General features: G+C 35.4%; 7 protein-coding genes across 7 annotated transcripts; 3 read left to right on the top strand and 4 right to left on the bottom strand.

Annotated features, from left to right (window-relative positions):
- The first annotated feature begins 270 nt into the window (after positions 1 to 270).
- On the top strand, positions 271 to 1,589 carry LOC108808692 (mitogen-activated protein kinase kinase kinase 20-like). The gene has a single exon (XM_056988054.1). The coding sequence runs from the start codon at positions 399 to 401 to the stop codon at positions 1,575 to 1,577; it is 1,179 nt and encodes a 392-aa protein (XP_056844034.1). The 5' UTR covers positions 271 to 398; the 3' UTR covers positions 1,578 to 1,589.
- Positions 1,590 to 2,157: 568 nt separating this feature from the next.
- Positions 2,158 to 4,985, top strand: LOC108806688 (uncharacterized). Its single transcript, XM_018578859.2, has 5 exons — positions 2,158 to 2,314; positions 3,114 to 3,233; positions 3,326 to 4,100; positions 4,292 to 4,491; positions 4,571 to 4,985. Exons 2-5 carry the CDS (start codon positions 3,147 to 3,149, stop codon positions 4,742 to 4,744), a joined length of 1,236 nt encoding a protein of 411 aa, XP_018434361.1. The 5' UTR covers positions 2,158 to 2,314; positions 3,114 to 3,146; the 3' UTR covers positions 4,745 to 4,985.
- An 848-nt stretch (positions 4,986 to 5,833) lies between these two features.
- LOC108810543 (phospholipase A1-IIbeta) lies at positions 5,834 to 7,490 on the top strand. Its single transcript, XM_056987940.1, is given in 4 exon segments — positions 5,834 to 6,107; positions 6,191 to 6,548; positions 6,749 to 6,811; positions 6,814 to 7,490. Coding segments are annotated over 4 exon segments (1,239 nt in total). The 5' UTR covers positions 5,834 to 5,871; the 3' UTR covers positions 7,396 to 7,490.
- A 1,989-nt stretch (positions 7,491 to 9,479) lies between these two features.
- Positions 9,480 to 10,121, bottom strand: LOC108811152 (CLAVATA3/ESR (CLE)-related protein 5-like). Its single transcript, XM_018583197.2, has one exon. The coding sequence runs from the start codon at positions 10,043 to 10,045 to the stop codon at positions 9,797 to 9,799; it is 249 nt and encodes an 82-aa protein (XP_018438699.1). The 5' UTR covers positions 10,046 to 10,121; the 3' UTR covers positions 9,480 to 9,796.
- Positions 10,122 to 16,991: 6,870 nt separating this feature from the next.
- LOC108838900 (calreticulin-2-like) lies at positions 16,992 to 22,294 on the bottom strand. Its single transcript, XM_056987416.1, has 6 exons — positions 22,062 to 22,294; positions 21,901 to 21,962; positions 21,422 to 21,614; positions 21,124 to 21,327; positions 20,678 to 21,048; positions 16,992 to 17,245 (listed from the first exon to the last, which is right to left on the bottom strand). The coding sequence occupies exons 1-5, from the start codon at positions 22,292 to 22,294 to the stop codon at positions 21,024 to 21,026; spliced, it is 717 nt and encodes a 238-aa protein (XP_056843396.1). The 3' UTR covers positions 16,992 to 17,245; positions 20,678 to 21,023.
- On the bottom strand, positions 17,483 to 20,669 carry LOC130496051 (zinc finger BED domain-containing protein RICESLEEPER 2-like). The gene is made up of 3 exons (XM_056987797.1): positions 18,256 to 20,669; positions 17,846 to 18,173; positions 17,483 to 17,767 (listed from the first exon to the last, which is right to left on the bottom strand). The coding sequence occupies exons 1-3, from the start codon at positions 20,308 to 20,310 to the stop codon at positions 17,688 to 17,690; spliced, it is 2,463 nt and encodes an 820-aa protein (XP_056843777.1). The 5' UTR covers positions 20,311 to 20,669; the 3' UTR covers positions 17,483 to 17,687.
- A 2,918-nt stretch (positions 22,295 to 25,212) lies between the features above and the next one.
- LOC108850150 (uncharacterized) lies at positions 25,213 to 25,707 on the bottom strand. Its single transcript, XM_018623728.2, has one exon. It carries the CDS (start codon positions 25,705 to 25,707, stop codon positions 25,213 to 25,215), a length of 495 nt encoding a protein of 164 aa, XP_018479230.2.
- Between the last annotated feature and the right edge of the window lie 585 nt (positions 25,708 to 26,292).

The following is a 26,292-nucleotide window of genomic DNA, read 5'->3' as shown; positions in this document are numbered from 1 at the left end:
ATTTTTTCTCTCTGTGGAGACATGATGGACCGGAGAAATGCTTCACTATATCTTCTGGTTGTTTAATCGTTTACTGTGGGTGTCAACAGAGAATATAATTACTCTCTGGCAAAGAAACAAAGTCGGTGAAAACAAAAATAGAGAAGTAAATAAATTGAAATCCCCATTGGAATTTGATTTGATGATATGACGATAAAGATGTATAATCGTCAACTAGTAAATCTTCGTACGCGTTGAGTTAACAAACACTTACGATAAGGGAAGAAAACACAGTAAAAGGGTAAAATAGTTAATTTAATAACTAACAAATCTCCTTTTACCGACATTATAACAATAGTGAGAGTAGCTATATAACAGAAACAAAAGTAAGAGATCACCTGTTCCTTACTACTAGTACTATGCTCTTCTCTCTTGTACTTATGATCAAGTTAGGTCTTTTTGTTGTCTTACTCGTTTTCTTTCTCTTGAGAGCTGTTCCACCTCTTCAAGGTTTTATAGAGAAGAATCACATAAAGGAAGCAGTGGCGATCAAAAGGGTGCAACTCTTCAGAGACAGACCATTCATGAAACTCGTCAAGTTTCTAGGTAAAGGTTCATACGGCTCCGTCCATCTCTATCGTCACACGAAACAAGATGGCTCAACCTCCTTCATCGCCGCGAAGATCTCCTCCGACCGTCGGACTATCCAAAGAGAGTTTCGAGTCCTCTCCCAACTCAAAGGATCTCCACGGATCGTGCGAGTGTTTAGCCACTCTCTCCATGAAGGATTAGACTCTGTCGGAAAAAGAGTTTACGAGATGCCTATGGAGTACGCCTCTGCAGGTACTCTTTCCCGTTTCATCCGCTTTAACAAACGGTTGAATGATTCGACCGTCAAACGCTTCACTCGGATGATACTTCAAGGTTTGGTCTCGGTTCATAGTCACGGTTACGTCCACTGCGATCTTAAACCGGGCAATCTCCTTCTTTTTCCGGTTTACGATCAGCAAACGTCTAGTAATTACACTTACGAACTAAAGATTGCGGATTTTGGACTAGCGTTAAAGGAAGGAGAGGAAGAATCTGATAACTGGAAGTACCATCATCCCTTTGTGGGAACTCCTGTCTACATGTCTCCCGAGTCTGTCGAATACGGTACCGTCGAGAAAGCCCTAGATTTGTGGTCCTTGGGTTGCGTTGTTCTCGAGATGTACACCGGTAAGCGGCCGTGGTCGGAGGTTAAGAGTCGTTATGATCTTGAGGATGTTTTAGTCGAGGACAAAAAGGTACCTGAGATTCCAGACACTGTGCCGTGGGATGCAAGGCAGTTTCTGGACAAGTGTTTTGCGTTGAAACCTGAAGATAGAGGAACCGCTTCCGAGTTGTTGTTGCATCCGTTTCTGGTCGGAGATGATAAGAAGACTGCTGATGAGACCATCATAAAGCCTCAGGCTAAATTGGAAGATAGGGTTATTACAACGAAGGCATTGGATATTTCATCGAAGCTCCCACTGTTTAAAAGAGTATCCAATAAACACCGAAAGCTGAAGATTCTTCCTCCAAGACGTCCAATTTCCACTTTTGTTCCCGTTCATTAAAGTTTACTGAGGCCAAACATTAGTAAATACCACTGTATGTATAACAAATGTTGATTCTTTTCTTTGCAATTTCTGTTTGTATCCTTTAATATAAAATTTAATTGACATCAGTATAATTCCACTTTTTCTATGTCCAGTTTAAAGTCAATACCCCAAGAACAGACTAAAGTTGTTTATAAGTATTATTAAACGATAATATGTGAAAAGATGTTCTCAGACAAAAGTCAATATAGCTTTTAAGTACGTAACTAAAATCAACTTGGAATGAATCATGTCACTAAAGTGCAATATACTAATAAAGCCCAAACCAGTGTTAACTTTGTTGGGTAAGAGAAGAGAAAGAAGATCATGAATACACAAAACCTCAGAAGCATGTGTGTTCTTGCTAGAGCAAACGTTTCTGTGTGATTTTGCAAGCGTGGAATGGGAATCAACGGAGATCCCACTTGCGTGCCACGTGTCGAGATTAAAAAGGAAGACAGGCGTTTCGGTAATAAAATAATCTGAAAAAGGATAATTGTCAACGCAATCACAGGGCCCCGCCAGAAAAAGACCAAACCAGGTGGGTAAAACCCGAACCCGAGAGAGAGAGAGAGAGAGCTAGTTTAAAGGTTTTGGGTTTGCACAATTGCTTCATCGCCATAACTTACTCAATCCCTAATTCTATCTCTCTCAAATCAATCAGAGTGAGGAACGAGAATACGATTTGATCACCCTTCCACGTACGTTACTTTGAGGTTAGCCAATTCCCTCCCTCCCTCTCTCTCTAAAAGATTCCTTTTTTTTTGTTCAATTTGTGATTGATTGCAAAGGAGTTTCTTTTTTTAGGGTTCTTCTTCTATCTGGTCACGTGTTTTCTCCCTCGTTGCGATTTCCTCTTTCACCGACGTATATGCTTCTAGCAACTTCGTTTACTTTTTTTTTTCTTTTGTTGGTACAATTTTTGATCTTTGTTCAAAGCTCTTTTAAAAAAAAAGTCGGTTCAATTTCAACTTGGCTTACATGTTCGATTATTTTGCTAACGGAAGTCCTAGTTCATCTTAGTAATCAAACCAGCTGTTACTTTAATGATGATGTACAAACTTGAAAGTTTTGGTTTTTATTCACATGATCGTTGATTTGATGATATCTGAACTTTATGTTTCTGAGTTTTCGAGTTTTGTGGTGATTTAGAGAAATGATTTTTTGCTTAGTTCTTAAGAACAATACAAACATGTGGATACAGAGAGATAGCTTGTTGCTGCTCTCAAATTTTTTTTTTTGGTTTTTAAAGAAAGAAAGCCTTCTAAAAGGCTCCTAGGATTTGGGGGAAAATTTACTTAATGGAAACACCTATGTAAGGAGGGTTTGCTTACAAGTTGCATTACCCCCTGTCTTCTTTGATACATTAGCTGATATATATATATACCTGCTTCTGTTGTCTTGCTGCTATCCTGTTTCTATATGTCAAGAATTGTTGTTTGTGTGTACGATACAGTAATATACCCTTCCTTTTTTTTTATCTCTCTGAATTTTTCAATTCTTTCCCCTTGACAGAAAGAACGTGCTCTTGGATTTGAGACAAAAGTAATGGATTTTAAAGGTATAACATGGGTTGGTAATGTCTACCAAAAGTTTGAAGCAATGTGCTTGGAGGTCGAAGAGATCATCGTGCAGGTAACTCTAAGCATTTATACTTGTTTACAACCACGGTGATTGAACATCTTGTTTTTAACTCTTTGGTTTTCTTCTTTATGGTTTTTTTTTAGGACACGGCTAAATACGTTGAGAACCAAGTTCAGACTGTTGGAAACTCCCTCAAGAAGTTCTGTTCGGACGTGGTCCAAGATTTCAACCCCGATGACTCTGTAGGTTCGGGGAAACAGTTACCTGTTTCTATGTTACATGAATACGCTCCTGTTTGTTCTTTCAAGAAGAAAGGAGATAGCGTGAACCAGAAGACCAGAGATGCGAAGCGAGAACAAGAAGGGAAGAAGGATGTATTTGACATGAAGCTCCGTGGTGTCGATGCAGATGATTACGATATCTGTACTTCTCCAAGGCAGTATAGTTACGGAAGTCCATATAGAAGAACACAGCTCGGTCGCAAACAAGTCACTAGGCCTTACACGGTGAAAGACTCGTGCAGTATGTCAGTGGTTCATAGAGCTCGTGTCAAACATGATGTTGGAACTGTAAAGTCAAGTGATCCTCCTCCAGGTGGAGTAGCAAGACTCGTTTCTAAAGACAAGTGTCAGAAAGATGATAGAAGCAAAGATCATCACGGTCTAACAGTGGTTGATTCTGGTAGAAGTCATGAGTCAGAGCTTAGAACCAAAAACGACCACGGTCTTACTGCTGTTAATCCTGTTAGAAGCCAAACCAAAAATGACCACGGTCTTACTGTTGTTAATCCTGTTAGAAGTCAAGATTCAGAGACTAGAACCGGAAAGGACCACGGTCTTGGGGTGGCTGATTCTGTTAGGAGCCAAGATTCTGAGATTCAACCGTCTGTTGCCACGAGCTTACCTGCAGGATCTGATGGTAAAATTCATAAACCGGATCTTTATACACAGTAACTTGCATTAATAGGTTCTGTATGCTTTAGGACCTTGATGATTATTCGAGTCCTTATCATTGTTAGCTGCTTGCATTGGAATGGAATACACAAGAATGAAAAATAGCTCAAGCTTTGAATCACTTAAAATTTTTGATTATGGTTTCTTATATTCCAGATTGCAGAAAAGAAACCGATGAAGACTCGATGCAAACTAAAACTAGTTCGAGTTCTGTCGCAGAGTCAGAGCAGAGAGCAGAGATTCTTCAACAGCTTAGTGGAAGATCAGTTGAAGAAAGCTGTATCATTGTGGATCGAGACGAATTGCATTGTGTTTTCCCTGACAAGAAGGAGAATGACAAACACAAACCTTACAAGGTTCTTGTCTCTTTCTCTTTCTCTTTTCTTCATTTCACGCTTGCATTTATCATCACACATACCTCTTATAATTTTACAGAAGATCCGGGACGCAATATCTTCAAGAATGAAGCAAAACAGAGAGAAAGAATACAAGCGACTTGCGCGTCAATGGTACGCTGAAGATGTTGAAAATGGTAGAGAATATGGCGACAGTCAGAAACAGATTGAGGAAGATCAATCACCAGAAGAATCTGAATGGGAGCTCCTGTAAAATGTTTATGGTTATACCCATATAATGTAAGTAATTAAGCACTGTCTTTGTACATAATGTATAAGCAAAAACATAAGAAGCAGCTTAAGAGGTTCCTCTGGTTACATAATGAATCAAGGCCCTTATCTTTTATCAAGTTCGTGTTTAAACTTCTTTATGGGAGAAAGTCTTTCCCATTGTGGTTGTAAAATAATTATTTATTTCTTGTCTCGTCTAATCTTAAATCTCCAGTTTGTTCTGATATGACTCGTCAGTCAATATCAAACACTTGTCATATAACAATAAAATATTGCACATTGATCATTGATGTTGAAAAGAGTTCCTGCAACGTCACCATCTTCTTCTTTTGATAAAAAAAATCAACTATTACCAATTGATGTAACAATCTTGTATTGTTACTAACCAAATGAATAAAAATGTGCCGAATTATGGGGTGACAATAGTTCTGTACAGAACACAGTTTCTAGTAGACGTGGTCCAAGAAAAAGTAGGACAAGTGCTTGTCCTTGACTCCATAAGAAAATAAAACGGATGCTTGACTTAGCATGGACGTTCTGTTCTGATCTTCAACTCCTGGTGTCGGTTGGGTTGTGGTGAACAAAGTGTTGAGCCAAATCAAGAAAAACCAGTCCGTCTCTTCTTGATCTCACAAGTCGCTCGGAGTATCGCAAAAGACGCACACCCAAGTCTCTGCAATGGTATTGCCCAGGGTCTCGATTGTAGCCATTGGTGTCTCCCTAGTCTCCCTGACACTTGAAACTACTTCTCTACGCATCTCTTAGCATAGTTCTCATTTTACATATTGATTTTTCTACCATTCCATTGATAATTTGTGAGATTCTTCATTTGTTAATTTAACCTTCCAATGTAATTAACATTTTTATTAGTTACATTATGGGATAAATTTCTCCATATAATTGTTGTATTATTTTCATTTCTGTTCCAACCCATTATAACGTGCGTACATACACTTCAAAGTCTTAAACATAAGGCAAAACTTATGTGAATGGCATGTATCAAGGACCAACACTTCACGCATAATACTACTCAAACATTTTAAAAACTCCCGACTTTTAAAAGGCCACAAAAAGGAGAGGGAGGAGGTTTGGATCAGAAGAAAAGTGGAAATGGTGGAAGATATCGCTAAGAGATGGAAGGAATTGAGCGGCAATAGCAAATGGAAAGACCTGCTTGATCCTCTTGACTTGGATCTACGCCGATACATCCTCCACTACGGCGACATGGTTCAAGTCGGGTACATTACCTTCAATAGTGGCCGCCGGTCCAAATATGTAGGAGATAGCTTCTACACCAAGGAAGATCTCTTTGCTCGAACCGGCTACCTTAAAGCCAACCCTTTCAGGTGAAAACGTATCTACTTGTATCATATGGTTTAATGAATTTCGGTTAAATTTATATTCCTACCCCTATATATAACATGTCCAGGTACGAGGTGACAAAGTACATATATGGAACATCGTCGATAAAGTTACCAGAATGTTTCATGATCAACTCATTGTCAAGGGAAGCATGGAACAAAGAGTCTAACTGGTTAGGTTATGTTGCGGTGGCTACAGACGAAGGCAAGGAGTTGTTAGGGAGAAGAGACATTGTTGTAGCATGGCGAGGGACTATACAACCGTACGAGTGGGCTAACGATTTTGATTTCCCACTTGAATCAGCTATCTCCGTATTCCCTCGAGCTGACCCGAGAGATCCACCTCGCATTGCTAGTGGTTGGCTGTCTCTTTATACAACCGCTGATCCACGCTCACGTTTTGACAAGACCAGTGCACGAGAACAGGTCTCTTCAAAAAAAAAAAACATGTCTCTTACTATCCTCACATGGTCTTTAGGGTCGTTGCATTATATAAACTTTGGTTCTATTTTGGTTTTGATTTTATTACTTAACGTCACTGGTTTATTATATCGTTAATTTAAAAAATATAGAGAAAATATGTTTTTTTGGTTTATTAGTTGTCTTCCCATTGGTTTGGTTTTCAGGTTCAAGGAGAGCTCAAAAGGTTACTCGAAATGTACAACCATGAAGAAGTTAGCATCACCTTAACACAGGACATAGCTTGGGAGCAGTTCTCTCGATTCTGTCAGCCACAGACTTTCTCCATAACGAATGGACAAAGACCACACCAAGTCTTCAAGACAGGCTTTCTTGTGTCACGGTTTTCGCTTTCGGAAGCCCCCGCATCGGTGACCGCAACTTCAAAACACTCGCCGAGTCTCTCAAACAACTCAACATCTTGAGAGTAGCAAATGTCCCTGATCTCATCCCACATTACCCGCTGTTCAGGTTCACGGATGTTGGGGAGGAGCTCCATATCAACACACTGAAATCAGAGTACCTGAAACGGTCTCTTAACCTGGCACATTTCCACAACCTGAAGGCCTACTTGCAAGGCGTGGCGGAGACACAACACAATCGATCAGAACTCAAGCTGGAGATTAACCGGGATATCGGGATGGTTAAAAATGGTTTAGATGCTCTTGAAGATAAGTACTTAGTCCCTGGGGATTCGTGGGCTTTTGGGAACAAAGGAATGGTTAAAACTCATGACGGGACATGGATTCTCAATGGCGATATGGCAAAGGAGGACGTAAAAGAAGAAGAAGACGAATGTGTACCATGGATTTAGTAGCTACAATAAAATTAAATATTTACCTATTTTCAAAACAAGAACAATAAATAAAAAACAACAAAATCTGAGGCGCCAAATCTTGGATTATTCAATAGATGGAATTTGTGAATAGGGAAGTGGATTATTAATGTACATGGAAGAAAAAGAAGATCGTGTATGTGAACCACTCCATAACATGAAATGGTGCTTTGGCCTTTGATCAACGTCCCTAATGCGATCTTTGTGGCTAAACCTTTTCATAGCTTCAAAATTTGGCTCATAGTTACGAAAAATGTGGTCTATACCCCCCCCCCCCTTTTTTTACTAGTAGTACTTAATTAGGTTTAAAATGGACCATGAAAAATCAATTGATAATTAATAGAGTAGTTAATTATAACTATTTATATATTAGTTCATTGATTCTTTCTAGGATATTCATTCATCAACTTCTAAAGAATGAGAAGAATCAGGCCCATTTTCTAATGAGTAATAGTCTGCAATATCTTTTTCATAAGTCAATCATCTCTTCAAATTATTTTCTCATAAAATATAAAATATTTTCAAATAATCACATCATTTTTCAATCCTGCTGCCATAAAAAAGACTATATGTATATATGTTTGTACTTTGCACAAAGACTATTTCACTAATACGAGTAGTTTTTTTGTTGTTGTTAATAACATGCATGCCTGTTGTGTAAACTGAAAGTTCATACGTCCAAAGTCAGTTTTATTGAATCCGACATACCTTTTTATTTTTGAGACTTATTCTTACGTCGTCATATTTAGGTCATCAAAATTAATATTCTATGGTTTCAATGGGTGGCTAATATGAGGATGTCAAGTCTAGAATACTTTTTATCAAAAAAAAAAAAGTCTAGAATACTATAAATTGATAAATAAATACATTCAAATTATGTCAACGGTACATATACGTAGACTATGCGTGCGCGGCGAGAGTATCTTTTTGTTGGTAAATATCTTAATTTGTCAAGTTGACAGTTTGGATTCAATAAAACCGACTTTGGACGTACTTGTTTTACCACTAGGTCCACTACTGTAGTTTATGTGAATATGTCTACCACTACTGTAGTTTATGTCGCGGTGAATTACAGTTTTTTTTTTAACCTACCGGTGAACACACACTTTACATATATATAATTTGTATAGTTGATGACAACATTTCTTAAGCAAACATGCAATCTTTTAAAAAGTTCGGCAAAAAAAAAAAAACATGCAATCTTTAGAAGAAAAAAATGCAATCTTCTTTTTTTTTTTTCTTGGAACAATGAAACATGCAATCTTGTAAGTGTAACTTTTTTTTTTATTAACCAGGATTGGTTTGGGCCTTCGGTCTTAATCTATCCCTAGGTTCGGAGCCAGTCTTTGTTTGTACCTGTTAGGGTCCTGGACACGTTTCTCCGCCCGAAATTCGAATTTGTGACCTTTCAGACAAATGCCTGAGGTGTTACTAGTTGAGCTAACTCGTCCGGGTTTGTAAGTGTGACCTTAAAATATGTAAATATGTCTACCACTACTGTAGTTTATGTTGTGGTGAATTAGAGTTTTTTTTTTGAACCTACCGGTGAACACACACTTTACATATAATAATTTGTAGTTGATGACCACATTTCTCAAGCAAACATGGAATCTTTAGAAGAAAAAATGCAATCTTTTTTTTTTTTCTTGTAACAGTGAAACATGCAATCTTGTAAGTGTAACCTTATAAATGCATTCTCCTAATAAAATTTACAGTAGCCAAATGAATGCATCCAGTACTTTATCAACAAAAAAATGCATCCAGTATAAGGCTCTAATCTGTACATAATATAGGATCAAGCTAATAGCATACACAAACAGTTGGTTAAATACAACATGCTCTTTATTCTCTTATTCTCTTATAAAGTGATATAAATAAAGTAGAAATTATTTCTTGGAGTATATCTTGGATATCACAAATAAGTTTACAAAAATATTTCACCGGTTTTTACATTTTTGTATGAATTTATGAATTTAAGTGAACATGCCATCACATCACAAAAAATCATTTTGATCTATGTATTTCCAAGTCCTAATTTTAATCATTATGCTTTGAAACTCGCCAACCTTTATTTTTCCCCGATAAACGAAAAGTAAAAGTCAAACGAAAAAGACCGGGGAATATTATTTATAAGCCAACTGTTGTTACATAAAAGGTAACAACTCATTGGAGACACACGAAAACAGACATATTAAAAGTTTGATGTATAGATAAGGAGGTACAAGGATACCAAAACCTTGATACAACAAAATTTTACGTAAGATTTATGAGGGGGGAAAACAAAAGCATATAAATATCGATATTCAAATGACTTGCATGGATCAGTCACAATTATTTTTGCTTGGACCTCCGGTGAAATGTACACTTTCGTAAGGACCATTCAGTGATGATGTTGCGGGTCAGGTCCTCCCGGTGAAACCCTGTCGGAATTCACTAGAACTCTCCTCTCGTTATGACCTTTGAATTTCGAGAGATCAAACCCGAGCTCACGTAGCAGAGCACGACTATCCATAGTGCCCATGTTTGCAACTCGATCATCATGGAGGATTCGAGCCTGAGTACCAAAGATTGGTGATGAAAATATGATTAAGAGTATGATAAGAGTTTTCTTAAGAATTAAATTCGCCATAACAAGTAATTGAGGAGAAAAAATAATTTAGGGGGGTTTGCAAGAGATCGAGAAAGAGATATATATGCAAAATGAGATGAAGTTGAGAGAGTATGATGATTTGTGTGCAATGAGACTTTTCTATTTATAGATAATTTAGAGACACAAAATATGACGAACATGTTAAGGATTGAGTAGGTTGGGTTAGTGGAGAGAACATGATGGGATGCGCAACAAAAATGAAGCCAAATCTTAGTCATATTTTTGGATTATAAAACTCATGCACGGACACACAAAAGAACTAATTACGATATAGGTTATTCAACTGACCCAACGATCGAACTTCTCAGGTGGACATCTATATTTCAGGGACCATTAGGAATTTACTTTACATGTATGGTTGATTAAGGATTTAAAAAGTTCGACATAATGTTTACTATAGTAGTATAATATAAAATGTCAACTAGATTCTCATGCGAGAAGACTCCATGTTATAGCCCTATATGCTTTAAACTATATATATTTCCAAACCATTAGTTTGGTTTTGCTATATATTGTTGATTTTCTTCAAATGTTTTCTCAACCGTCAATATTTTTTTAATTTTGTTTTGCACATCCATCACCAAGAAAAAATCCCCAAAAACATCTTTTTAGCATATGAATAATTATTCTATTATAATCTATATAAAATATTACATAAGTGATTCTACGGTAAACATTAAGTAGCAAAACCAAACTAATGATTTGGAAAATATATCTATATATAGCATTTATAGCATTTTAGATATCAATACAAAAGCATCCTTTAGTAGCATTTATAATAGTAAACTAGACCTTGACCCGCCCGACCGGGCGGGTATTTATTTTCTGTTTTTAGTTTTTTGTTTATATTAAATGATGAAATTTTAATATTTACATATAAATCCAAATTGAAAATTAATTTTTGCAGTTATAATAAAAATTAAAATTAAAAGCTTAATAAAATATTCTGTTATAAAATATAATTTTTTTTGTTAAAATAATATAGAGGTGTCATATTTTCTCCAATTCCAAAATCTTAGCATTCCAGATAAAATAAATTTATAAATATATAAGATATATAACATATTTGGAACTATAATTTATATCAAAATAAATTTGTTAAAGAAAATAATTTAGCGATGTTGCTGTTTATTTCTAGAGCTTGTTCCGTGACGGTATAAATATTTGCTTTCATTTTTTTTTTATTTGTACTAATGGTATAATATATATTATACTTGTAAATTAAAATGTATTAAATAATTATTAATAGAAAATTTTAAAACATAACAAATTTTATTTATTAGAAAATTTTAAAACATAACAATTTTATTTATTATGTTGAATAATTATATTTTGTAATTTTGATCGTCTATAATATCACAGTGTATTATAGTATTATATAAACAAATCCAATATCTATAACTAATTAGACTTATGTTATGAATCCACTATACTAATAATATATGAATAAATTATTTTATATTTTATTTATATGTTATATAAATTGATTATAATGTGTGATATTTTATTTTATTATTTATACTAAGAAATATTAAAAATATTTAATATATTAAAACAAAGTTTATTGGAAAATCTATTTTCATAAATACATATTTGATTAAGAAAACCTATTATTTTGATTAAGAAAACACATTAAAAACTTAAATCAATTATTTAAATAGGAAAAAGACAAGCATAGTTAAATATAGGTTCAATAAAGACAACTATAATTAAGGAAAATTCATTTATAAATCAGAAAAGACAACTACAATTAAGGAAAATTAATTTATTACTTCAGTGGTATTCTAATGTAAATAACTTCAAAAACTTAGGGGCATTTTCAAATTGTACTTCTATTTTAATAATATAGATATATGTATTGATTTATGTATGAGATGCTTTTAGTAGCACATATATGTGTATATTGAGCACATATATGTATGTATTGATATATATGGTGCTTTTAGTAGCATTTATAGTAATGTTGAATTTTTTATCAATGCATAAGATTCAGATTATATATATGCAAATAAGTTTATTTCTTACAACAATTACACATTATAATTATACTTCCAATTTATGATACTTTGAGATGGATTAAATATATTGGCAAAGAAAAAAAAAACTATAAACATGTCAAAAAGTCATTATCTTAGAAATTAAATAATTTTCACATCTTCAATTTATTAAGTTGCATATTTATAAGAGCAATCTTATTGGTGAAAAAAAAATTTAGTTTCTAAAAAAGTAAAAAAATAATGATATTCAATTGCTATTATTAATTTTAATTCATTTAAAAATAAATGGACCAATAAATGAAGAGTAAAAATGATTTTAAGTATCTGAAACAGTTACGAAAGTATCTCCGCGCTCAATCTCTATGTCTTCTCTTTCCTAATTTTATATTTTTTTAAAAAAAATTATTAGATACCTTCTAGTTTTCACCAATGAAAATGTTTTAAGTTATGCCCGACTGCAACATTTGATTGGACTCATTTTTCAGAGTTTTTAGAGGACCCTAATGGAGGGTTCTTGTTCTTGGGTTCTAAAAACACATATGTGTGTTTTTAGAACCCAAGAACAAGAACCCTCCACTGAAAGTGATCTTGAGTTCTTGGGGTTTGTCAAATTCAAAAAATTAATATCTATAATTTTATTACATAAAATATTGAAAGTAAATTAAGTTATCATGACTTAGGTTCATGTTTTCTCCCAGCAGGTAGATAAAATGGGTATATAATTTATGCGTAAAGTTGCACTTGGTTTTTCTCCTACGTATTCATTAAATTCTGACTTTTGACTATAGTTTGATCTCTCCCCACATATATTTGGTGCTGATAAGTTCTCATAATAGAGAGACTATAAGCCGAGAAAAAGTAATGGAAAAGGGAGACGAAGAAACATTTCTTCTGACGGACCACGTCGAAAAGAATACGAGTGACAAAATGGGGCAGTCTTGTTTTTCTTTTAGTTAAAATCGCCGACAAGTTATCCAAAACCCATTTGATCTCTGTTCCTGTCCAACGCATGTATGTGGATGTCTTTGCTTTTACGTTACATCAATGTAATCTTATACCAGCTAGTGATATATTTCATAGGGTAATTTGTTAAATAACTTAGTTATTGAGTCTAATAACTTAGAAACGACAAATACTTTCAACGTCATGATTTCCAGTCTCATCAATGGAGCATAGTTACTAAGTTGTACCACTTATTTGATCTCATTTTCGTGTGCCGAAATTTTCTAATCAAAGCTCAATATCTTCAAAATAAATAAAAACTAAAATTTTGTGAGCGACAACGTTTACAACAATCAACGAAAAACTAAATAGTCTTAGATAAGAAGATTCGTTCTCCGACTTAGATAAACAGAAACATCAATATCCCCATTAAGTTGTCACTATTAAAGAGCATTTGTTTTTTTTTTTTTTTTACATAGTATTAATAATTGAAGGGTCAGAAGGTCGAAAAAATATAGGCATTGCCCACATGGGATATTAGCCGGACCGACTTATATATATCCACATGCTCAATAGGTCCCAGCATAAAGGTTATTCATTTTTACTTCCATCCGATTATAAACATTATATAACTGACAAAGATAAAGTAGCCAACGGCGACAAAAGTATGTCTGGATTATTTTAAGGGTTATGTGACACAATAGATAATCCGAGAAGAATTATGTCAATATAGTCACATAGTTTAAGATGGTGGCTGGAGAAAGGCCACATATATAGCTGCGTGACTGGATTACAAGTCAGTAAATTTGATACTCATATTCGGTTTGACTATTCTCATAGGTACCACTAGACTGGCTGGAGAAAGGATTTTAGATAATTATATCCTTGGACTATTTTCTCTTTTTATATACTATAGTCTATATGGAGATGTTAAAATCCGGTTTTACCCGGTAGATAGCGGAAACCTATATCAAACAAATATTTTTTTTACCATCTGTTGGTTGTATTCAATTATTTGGATTAGTTTCATATGAGGTATCAGCCAATTCATAGCCTTAGTCAAAAATAGGCGAATACAAAAAAAAAACACTAGTACAACAATACTTGATTTTATTGTATATATATTTTATTTATTTATAGAGTTATTAATTTAAAGTTTTTTACATTTATATAAATCTTAAATATGTTTAATATAAAAATAAATAAAAACAATACTTTATTTTATTGTATATATATATATTTTTATAGATATAAAATTTATATTATTATTATTATATATATAATATGTTTCGTATAAAATGACAAGATAATATTAATATATTTATAAATATTTAAAAAGATAAGTTTCACTGTAAATAGAAAAAAAACTATGCAACATATATTGTTTATATTTATATAAATTGTATATCATTATTTATTATTTTATCGACCTATATCATATTTACACTGACCAACTTAGGATGTTAAATTTATTAATTTATATGAGTTTCTACTGTATTACACCAAATAATCTAAGCCAATATGAGACAATCCTGCTGAAACAATAACCAACTAAACGAAAAGAAGGAAAGAACAAAAGACCACACAAATATGATCATCGGCTAATACTTCAAGAGTCAGCCTCCAAATAAAACATACGATGATAGTTTTCCTTGGTTTTCTTAAAGGTCAGCAAGTACCCCTGTGGTATTGGACTAAAATACTTGATTTTCAATCTACTACAATATGGTGATAGGAAGCAAAACCTATAAACCTGATTTTTTTAACTGACAAATAGTACGTGGATATAAAACATGGATATTCTTAATTACATATGAGTTTTATAGGATTACATTATTAAATCTAGAGACTAATTACTAACTAAAATGTATTATTAAGGAAAATACATTTAGAATATGCAAAAGATTGTATAGTGTAAATTATAAAATTTGAAAGCTGAAATGAAATTGTAAACAGTATATAATTAAAACTTACTTTCATTGATTTCCTTTGAAATACAAGGTTGAAATACAAAAGTGAAATTACAACATAAAAATGAAAATATTTGAAAGTTTGTAGTGCAGAAAATTTTCTAGAGAAGTCTCGCTGAAAATTGCTCTGCTTTCTTGGTTCCTTAATTATATTAACTTGGTGGAAAGAGTTTATAATGGTGTGTCCCTGTCTTGGAGCCTTGGGCTGTGTCCTTCTTTATGAACTAGTAGTGTTTATGTTGTCGTAATTGTTGAACTTGTCTTGATTGTTGATTTTATCTCCTTCTTTGCTTGATTCAAGATTTTGTCTTGACTAGGTAGTTTTGAACTAAAGTAAACTTTGTTGAAACTTGAATCTGCAGAATAATACTACTCTGTTTATTCTGAACTTAGTTTTGCAATTTTTGCAAAGTTGTGATAATATGTATTATAATTGAAAAATACAAAATCATTTTAAAAATACAAAACATATTAAATATATGAAATAAATTTTACGCTGAAATATAAAATATAATGTATGCAGATAAAAGATAACATTATATTTTTGAAGATAGAGGAAAAATATGGAAATATTTCACTGGCAAGAAAACACATAGTTTTGTTTTTGTAAAATATGAAATTTTATTATAAAATACGGATATATGCTTTTATTGGGAAATGTGAAATTAAGGTTTGGCTTTTAAAAAAAATTAAAGCAATATTTTGGCAGAAAAATGTAAAATTCATGTTTTTAGCATGAAAAATATGTGGATACTTTTATGGTTTATAAGGATACTTTAGTTATCTATACTGTGGTAAATAATTCCACATATAAAAGCTACCAACAATTATTTTGAAAATTTATAAAGATATTTGTCAATATTATATGTGCGTCAATGTCAAAATCAAAGAACAAACGCAAATATGCTTAACATAGTTTTTCTTATAACAATGCTTCTAAAATAAGACAGGATCTCTGTATGATTTCTACAACATAATTTGGTATGTTGAACCAATTGTGATTAAGATATTGTAAGTATGATGCCAAGTTTGGATATAGTTAACATGAATGCATTACATAAACAATTCATTAATTGGTATACATAAAATAAGTAATTGCTCAAATTCAAGGTATTATAGTTATGCATTTGGATCTAATATAGTAACAGGACAACGGTTTGGTTGATTGAAGTGTAATTTTCGTGAAACTTTACAGACAACGATTTGGTTGATTGAAGTGTAATTTTTGTGAAACTCTACACTTTATTATACGTTTGATAGCCACTCGTTGCTGTCACGATCAGAGTCTAGTCCACTCGTTGGATTGGACTCGTTTTTCTTTTTTTTTTAAACCCTGATGTGATTCTATTCCAAACGGCTCAATACATATTAGATTCGGTTTTGACCAGTGATATATATATAATTTATCCTTGTACAAATGGTTATTCGTACCAAAATCCTTCATAGACTCAGAGTTAACACAACCGTGAAAAATAGCCAAATCGGTGCGTGCTTTCGTTAATATAAAGTATGCAAATTACATAATATTCATATGTATTTTTAATGACACGAGAAAATACACAGTATCCATATGAACTGGTGGACAAATATAGTAGTCGTGGTATGTATGACCAGACAATTCCTCTCCTCCTACCAGAGGAAACCTAGACAAATCTTGTGTATATTATATAAGGTTATATTATTCTTAAATGTTGAGCTAATCAAAATTGAGAACTAATGCGACTGGTGAAGGAAATTGATATTTGTGTGTGTCAATTTTTAAATTAGGTCCATGCAATCTACATATATATATGACTTATGAGGTCCCATCTCTCTTTTGAGTTACGTCTGCTGATGAAACAAAGTGCTAAATTTTCTTGAAGATGTTTCTTTTTATTATTTCATCATTAGTATATGTATCGTTTATTATTTCACAATTAGTATATTAGTATATGTATAGTTTATTGTGCTAAGAATAACTTTTAGTAATTAAGAAAAGAAAAGCATATGTACGAAGTGACAATGTCCCTTCAAAAAACCTTATCTATCCCTTCCAAAACCTAGAAGGCACCTTATTAGTTTGTTAGAGATGGCAATTGGGTTCTCCCGTCCCGTCCCGTCCCGAACCGCTGCGGATTCGTCTTCTGGAGGTACACGGCGGGCCTGTCCCGCGCGGGATGCGGTCTTCAATATAGCTACCCAATCCCGTACCGCATTCCTAGCAAGCCTTCGCGGGCCATCCCGCGGAATAGTGGATAATACAGTGTCTCACACAGTCTGTCCGCTTCTTCCTGCATTAACACACGAAAACAAGAATGAATTTTAGCAGACCACCAAACATAAACGTCATTTACCATATAACTATATGATCAAAACATCGAGTTAATGACAGTACAAAGTAAACAAGATTAGTCTTGTATCAAACATCTCTTTATGCGACATTGTTATTAGCAAAGTAATAAAGTCTTTTTGCTATCTAATTTGTCTCGTTGCTAACTTGATAAAAACAAAACAAAAAACACCAATGATTAAATAGTCTTTTTTTGTCCAGAAACAAAACACCAATGTAAGAAAACAAACCAGAAAATACCAAATCATAGGAGTCTTTTTCGTTGCTGTAACAACAACGTAATAAAGCAAAAACACCAAATTATAATTACTGAAACAAATGCAAGAAACTTAAACATGAAATCTCAACTTGTAATAAACTAAAACAGAAAATCCAGCAACATATCAAACTTCTGCAACTTCAGCTTCCTCCACATTGGCAATGGAGTCGATCTCCTCTTCAACTTTAGGATCAATTTCATCTTCTGTGAATTTGAAAAAATTCAGTGAGTTAGTATGACAGATAATGGAAATAAAAAATATTTATAATGTGAGTTATTTACCATTTTCATAAGCCTCATATCCCTTGATCCAGTTTCTAGTACATATCAAAGCTTGCACATTTTTGGGGAGTAGACGGCTCCTGTATTTGTTAAGAACTCGCGACCCGATGCTAAATGAGGACTCTGAAGCCACTGTTGTGATAGGAATGCTAAGCAGGTCACAAGCCATTGCAGCCAAATCACCATAACGATGAGTGTTAGTTTTCCAGAATTGGAGAATGTCCAAGCTCTCTAAACTATCAACGTCCAAGGGAGGTTCATCAAGATAAGCTTCTAGAGCTGTCTTTCCAGTAGCTGCACCGTTGACTTTGCGAAATGCAAAGAATGCCTATGAAGATTTTGAAAAAAAAAAAATAAGTGCTGATTTTTATTTTAAAAAACAGGAAGTAGAGAATTTAAAAAAGACTCACATGGTAGTTCTTAAACAGTCCTTTTGATCCTGCAGAATTGGTATTTTGTGGAACCGTCTCACGTGGCTCTGTAGAAGGTGAGTTAGCCTTGGACTTCTTGTCATAAGACTCGAACAGAATGCTCAGCTTTTGGCGCAAGTTCTTTATCTTTGCATCACGTGTACTCATGTCAAGCTTCCCTAAGCAACACTCGACAATTGAAAGCTTGAAACGTGGATCAAAGACTGCGGCCATTGCAAAAAGACAACTAACTTCATCCCAATACTTATCAAACTTCTCTTTCATTGGTGGCACCATTTTTCTGACAATCTCATCCTCGCTGTACTCATTTATTTGAAGCCACTCATGGATCGACCAAACCTGATAGAAATACAAGTTGGATGTGGGGTAATTAGAACCTGACATCAGTGATGTGATCTCTGCGAAAGGGCACAGAAATTGGCATATATTGTCAGCTCGTGTCCATTCCTCAGCTGTAGGCGCCACTTTATAACCTCTCCTATCAAAGGTCTCCAACTTAACAAATGCTTTATGGTACCTGATGGCCCTTTCAAGCATATAGTAAGTCGAGTTCCACCTTGTCGACACATCCAATATCAAACCCGCGTTTTCAGTTATACATGCGGCTTTCACGCATTTTTCAAACAACTCTTCACGCGTTTCCGATGCCAGCACATACTTAACACTCTCTCTTATTTTGTGCACAGCGCCTCCAATAACCTTCAATCCATCTTGCACTATCAGGTTAAGTATGTGAGCTGCACATCTGACATGAAAAAACTCACCTCCACACAACAAGTCATCAGTCAAATTCATCTGTGATTTCACAATATCTTGCATCGAGTCATTACTTGTAGCATTATCTAAGGTGATAGAGAACACCTTTTTATCGACACCCCACTCTTTCAGTGTATCAAGGAGGTGAATCGCAACATTCATACCGTTATGTGGTGGTGGAAGAGCACTGAATGACAGGATCTTGCTATTCAACTTCCAGTTCCGATCAATGTAATGTGCTGTAACACACATGTATCCTTCACGCTTCACTGAAGTCCACAAGTCAGATGTGAAGGAGACTCGTCCAGGAAGACTCTCTAATTCCCGTTTAAGTGCGTCTCTCTCGCTTTCATACAACCGATACACATCTGACTTCGCCGTGTTTCGACAGATGGTTTTGACATCAATATTCAAATACTTCCAAGTCTCTCTCACTCTTTCATACTCCACGTAAGAGTAAGGTAGATCATGCTGGACAATTGTCTTAGCTACCAGCTGCCTAAAGACAGTGTGATCATACTTGCGAGATACTACTTTCGCCTCGGTATTGAGCTGCTGCTGCCTTTCACCATCCCGTGGATACATGTTACATCTCAGCCGATGCCTTCTCAGCCCACTTGTTCCATGCGAGTGAGAATACCATGCATACTCATTCTTGCAATGGTTGCATACAGCTTTCAAATCTCCATTGCCTTTTTCAATCACCTTGAAATCTTTCCACACGTCTGATCTTTGCCTATTCTCCATATCTTCCAAATCATTTTCAGCCTCATCCAACTCAACTTCTTCGAAATCATCATCAAAGTCCGGTATGTCCTCTTGGATCTTGTTCTTCTTCTTCTGCGACTGACTAGAGGAACCTTTGTTTTTTCGCGCCTGAGTGGATGCCTTTCTTCTCCCTCCACGAATCACGGCTTTCAAAGGAACATTCTTCTGACTACAAGCCCGTTTGGACGAGCCACTACCACCATCCAGAGTGGATTGCAACATGGACTTCCCCGTGGCTGTTCCAAAAGTTGTTTGCCTGCGAGGCTTCCTTGTTTGGATAGGGGGAGTGATTTCAACATCTGAATCTTCTTCTGAATCGACAAGACTGATGAGCCTTCTTTTCCTTTGTTGCTTCTTTCCATCAGTTCCACCATCAGCGACCTCAGCAGCAATAGCATCGGCTGCAGCAAGTCTGCCTAAGACTTGTTGAGTCTCAAAGTCCACGGTATCGGGTGGCGAGTAGCTTGAATCAAAAGTACCCTGATCTTCTGTGTCGTTCATTGATCCCATTTTCTCTCAAGCTTTTGTTTGGAAGTTTGATGTTTTGATTATTCTAACTTCTAACCTAAGCCTAAGTTACGGCTACGTGAGTACGTGACTAAGTGGTAGGGTTTTTTTAATTTGCTAAGTTTTTTTAATTTTTAAAATAAATTTTGTAAAAAAAAATGGATTTTAAAATTTGAAAAAGGCCAAGCATAAACATTCTCCTATCAATACATCCAGTTCTAAGCAAGACAGCATATTCTCCTATCAATCAGCGAGTTCTCCTATCAATACATTCAGTTCTAAGCAAGACAGCATGTTCTCCTAGGGATACAGCGAGTTCTAAGAAACAATGCTTACAAGTTCTACATAAGACAGTGTCAGAGCAACTAACCTAAGGTCCTGAAGCTGCTCAATCGGAATGAAAGGCTGGCAAGCTGATGTCCTCACGCCTCCTTGTTCGCCATCACTCCAACAGCTCGGGACAGCACATATTCATTCACAAAACACAAACAAAAAGAAAAGGCAAATCAGAGACGATTCATGAGACATATCAACAGTCATGGGCTCAAAACAGATCTTGGAAGACAAAATGTCACAGTGACAAGATTTATTACCTGCCACAATTCGATTCCAACATACTTAAACATATGGAGTGTCACCACCAAATTTCTTCTGGTTAACATCACCACTGAGAAGCTTTCATATAGCCGCCACCGTAGTCAAGCTTCCACTCAGATTTAACCCATCTCTTCTCCCATCCATCTTTACAAAAAAAAAAGAAAGGCAACTAATATTAAGGTCAGAACAATCAAAACGGGAACTAACACAAGACCATACAATTCTACAAACGAGATATTAATGCTTCTTTGCATCGGTATCTGGTATTTCCTTTGGGATATCATCGTATCCGTCATCGTATGGGTGAGCTGGTCAGTTTCACACGGAACATCCTTCTTGATCAGGTGGTTGGCGTCATTGTAGGTAAGGATAGCATGCACTTTCTTCGTGCTGTAGCCACAGATATCTGGACCAAACATGATGCTGCACGTGAAAAGAAAATGGTTTGTTATTAGTAAAAAGAGATGTCAGTTGATGATGTTGACAGAAAAAAAAGAGACGAGATAGGTAATGTTACCTGTATGGAGTGTCGCCACCAAACTTCTTCTGGTCAACATCCCCACTCAGAAGCTTCATGTAGCCGCCACCACAGTCAAGCTTTTGCTCGTGCTTGACTGAGAACTGGAAGACTAAGGTTTTGTCCTTGTTACTAAACTCAGGGAACTCAGCTGAAATAGCCTGGAATCTGTAGTCCTCACTGGTCTGGAAACCTGCAATACAACAATAGTTGCTACAAAATCATTAACAAAAAAAAAATCTAGATATATGAGGGAAACAAATGAATGATGAGTCCGTAACGAGCACTATAATCCATGAGCTCTGTCTAACTTGTATATTTCAAGTTTCTACCATAAAGTGATGTTTTCTTTTTTTACTCGTGTAAGTATTAGGACGAAACAAAGTTTTTTTCACACATGATAATCACATCTATAACAAAACAAAATGATACGAGTCTGGAAAATACAGGGAAGAGAGAGAGAGAGAGAGAGAGATTACCATCAAAGCGCTCCTCGAAGTTAACTGCGGCGGAAGCGATCCAATAACTTGGCTTCAGATTACTAATTTAACTAACAACCTTGAAAGAAATACAAGAGTTAGAGCAAAGAATTTTAGTCAAAAGAGAACTTTAATTTTTTTTCAAATAAATAACTCTGTACTTGCATGTTCGATCTGTGGAGTTTGGAAGCTGATGAGGAAGAACCGCCATCGTACTGCCGTCGTCGGAGCTCAGGTGGTTGGACGAAGACAAAGAAAGGCTTCGGTGGTGGAACGACAAGAAAGAGAAGCTCCTCTCCAGCAGCAGCTCGAACACGATGTGGTCACCAGAAGCACTTTCGCCGGTCGGACATCGAACGGCCGTCGTCGGAGCTCCATTTCGTCCCACGGTCATCGACAAAGCTCCATCGCTTTCACTCTCTTTTTTTTTTCAGGTGAGGAAAGCAACTGAACCGACAAAACACTTCAGATGTGTCTAGATGCGGTTCATCTGGGCTTCCCGCGGGTGATATGGGCCATCCCGCTTAAAACCCGGCACCGTACAAGCCCACTCCCGCAAGGCCCGCTTTTTTGCGGGTTCTTAATAGTTCGGCCCAAACCCGCCCCATACCAAACCCTTACAAGCCCAGGCCCGCGGTCCAGTACATCTTTTGCCATCCCTATAGTTTGTACTAGATTCCATTAGTTTAGTGTTCCAAAAAAAAAGAAATATATATATATATATATAAACTAAAAAGTTGAATATATTAAGCACTAAACAAGTATATTTTAATAAGCTACACGGTTCGTTTCGATTTGCTCTTTTTAGTTCGCCAAAACCAGAGCTTATTATAGATTCAAGTGCAAACTTATATTATGAGTTTTAAAGCGCGAAAGAGTCAAAGGAAACCAATTTTCTTTGGTTTAGGATTTCCTTTGGTTAACTACACAGACACAAAGAAATGGTCGACGTATGTTGAAAATGGAGCGGTTATAGGCCAATATGAAGAGCATAATAGGTTTTCAAAATCAATACTAGATCTCAGCATTATAATTTTATTATAAAGGAGATTAAACTCAGAGAAAAATAATCAAACATGACATGTTCAGAGAAAGCAGCCTCAAGATGAAAACGCAGTATCATTAAATGATAAATAAGTTTATAGCCAGTACCAACATTATCTTCTTCTTCTTTCTGATATTTAATATGTATTTAAAATTTTAATATATTTCTAATTTAGACATCTTACAAATTATTAAATACTACTAAAACTTCATATTACTAAACATAAAATATAAAACTATTTCTATACACTTATTTTGGTTACAAATTTTATTGAATTAAAAATATTATTAAAAATATTATTTGATAAATCAAAAATTTATAGTATGCACTACAAGAAAACAGGTCTTTAACGACTACGGGTTTAGTTGTACCTTGGTCGTAAAAAGGGTATTACGACCAATGAACAACTAAAAACGATTGGTCGTAATCAGCTGGTCGTAATCACTAATTGGTTGGGAATTGGTCGTAAAAGTACGACTATAATTATTAGTCGTAAAGGAGTCGTACTATTACGATTAAAGTTATTGGTCGTAAATCAGATGTAATATATGTAGTCGTACACGGGTCGTAAAGCTTCAGTCGTAAAGTAGATGTAATAAGTGTAGTCGTAAGTGGGTCATAAATGTTTAGTCGTAAAGTAGAAGTTATATATTAGTTGTCAAATAGTCGTAAATTCTTTTTCGGATAGAGGTAAATTAGTCGTAACATAACGACTAACTTACATCGAATATGTAATTTTAATAATTAGATTTTAAATACTAAAATTAATTTTAATAATTCAATTTTACAAAAAAAAGATTTTTTTAAAAAATAAAATATTTTACGAATTTCATTTAAATTCATAAAAACATAATAATATAACATTCATAAATTCAAAGTTTTCAAAATACAAAATAACTAAAACCGAAAACTAAGCATTAAGATCATAAAAGAGCTCAGAACTCCTCTCCTCGGCACGCCGAGTCAAATCGTCCTGCTCTTCCGGAGTCGGGTTGGGGACGAAGGTCGGACGCAGGTTCTTCCACGATGCTGTAACCGACGGGTCGACGTTTGGAGTTGTCTCTAGAAGCATATCGAACATGTTTGCCATCGACTTAAACATCCCGTTGTGGTCGGCTAACCTCTGGTTCGCAGTTTCCAACTCCCTCCGGACCGAGGAGTCTTGTTCCTTTGAGCAGCGTGTTCAGCTCTCGCCATGGGAACATCATTCACACTCCCGATCCCAATTATACGTCCCCTTCTCTTCGGAGCAACCTATATATAATTTATAAATATATATTATTAGTACATATGTAAAATAAATATATATGCATGTATATATAACTTAAAAAGGTCGAATATTTTACCTGCTCGAAAATCCGGTCTTGTTCGATGGCCGAAAGCTGGACCGGTGGACCATCCGGGTTTTGTTGCGTCCGCTGAGTCTGGACCTCCTCAATCCGAGCTTCTACATCGTTGTAGATCTGCTCTGCTCGTGGATGTACGAATTGGCCATCGGCATGGGAGTGGGTCTCCTTGTAGAGTCGGCTGAGAGTCGGCGGCGCTCCTTCTTTGGCAGCCTATATTTTAAAACAAAAACAATATATATATATATATATATATATATATATATATATATATATATATATATATATATATATATGTAATGAAAATTAAGAAAAAATCTAAAACTTACAATTTGCAATGCCCTTTTGGCATATGGAGTCTGTCCGGAAGTATGAGGTATTGGCAGGTTACCTTGAGCATCACGGGTTAGCCGGGCGGCCGAGCACTTAAGAGACCTTTGGACTGACTTAGGCAAAAGCCAATAAGCCTTCAAGCCAGTCCAAACGTCATTGCTGAGGTACGTTTGTTTTGCATCATCCCCGATATACTTCCACTTCTCCTTCCAGTCGCCAACAATGTTTTTGAGACGGTGCATTGCCTTGTTGTTGAACTCTTTCTTCACCGTCTCATTGATCCCAGTGGACCAATGCCATTTTTGCTACAAAAAATAATAACAAATATTAATTAGCCAAATTATTTAAAATTTTAAACATAAATAAATAAAATTAATTTAAAACTAACCGCGAAGCACTTGAACCAAGTAATGCGAACGTGGTTCGGTGTAAGAGTCCAATTAGGATGGGCAATCCGAAAGTTTCCTCTGATGATGTCCCCAACGCTCTGGCCCACATCATTGTCCGCTTTAAACCTACAAAATTTTAAAGAATTTATATATATAATTATAAATATTAAATGTAAATTTTAAAATAATTTAAAATTAATTACCAAGTCGTGCCGGATCGTAGATATGGATCGAGGACGGGTAAACCTTCTCGTCCTGGCATCCTGAGAATGTCTTCCACAGAATATCTTGCATAAGGTGCATCCGGTGGCACCATCAAATCTGGATGAAGACCAGGAACTGCAGGAGCCTCCTCTGGAGGCTCGTATGGAACTTGCTCTGGAGCCGGCTGTGCCGGCTGTGCCGGCTGTGGAGGTTGTTGTGGATGTTGTGGCTGCTGATCATGAGGCTGCTGATGATCACGACCCTCCTCATAAGTAAAGTATGTAGTTGGGTCGACGTAAGGCTGCGGATAGTATGCATGTGGATCGTATGGCGCCTGCGGCACATACGGGACGCTAGGAATTTGGCTTTCGGGGACAGTTTCGGGGGTGCGGGAGGTAGAAGCTGATGGATCCGTCTGGCCGAGAAAGGTACTCCCATAAGAAGTCCTCCCGCCACGGTTCCTAAGTCTCTTTCTACCGGTAGTAGCCATATAAGATCGTCAATCTGAAAAAAAATTAAAAACTAAAAATTAAAAACAATTCAAATAATTAATTAAAAAAATTATAAACACATTTTAATATCATCCTAACTAATTCCAAACTTAATCTAATAACCTAACTAAATTCCAAACCTAATCTAATTAACCACCTATAACTAAAACAAAAAAAAAATTACCTAGAGAGGGAGAAGCTCTGAGGTTGTAAGAGAGAGGGGAGTGAGAATGGAATGAGCAACGAAATGGCTTCGCGGTGAGAAGTTTATATAGAGATTTGGTTGTAGTCGTACATTGGTCGTACAATTACGACTAAAGAGGGACGAATAGTAGTACATTAGTCGTAATTGTACGACTAATTAAGGACTAAATATACTTTAGTCGTACACTAGTCGTACTTTTACGACCAACTTAATACGAAAAGGTCGTACATTGGATGTAAATTTACAACCCTGTTACGACGAATGCTGCTTACGACTACATTGGGACCAACGTTTATTAGAAAAAAATTCGAAGAGGTTTATCATAATTTATGATAAACCTCTATTACCAATTTTACATAAATTATGAAAAAAAAAGAGA

Source organism: Raphanus sativus, chromosome 6 (genome assembly GCF_000801105.2).
Source record: "Raphanus sativus cultivar WK10039 chromosome 6, ASM80110v3, whole genome shotgun sequence".
Classification (NCBI taxonomy): Eukaryota; Viridiplantae; Streptophyta; class Magnoliopsida; order Brassicales; family Brassicaceae; genus Raphanus; species Raphanus sativus.
The sequence above is the reverse complement of the archived record's forward strand: the minus strand, read 5'-3'. Positions and strand labels throughout refer to the sequence as shown.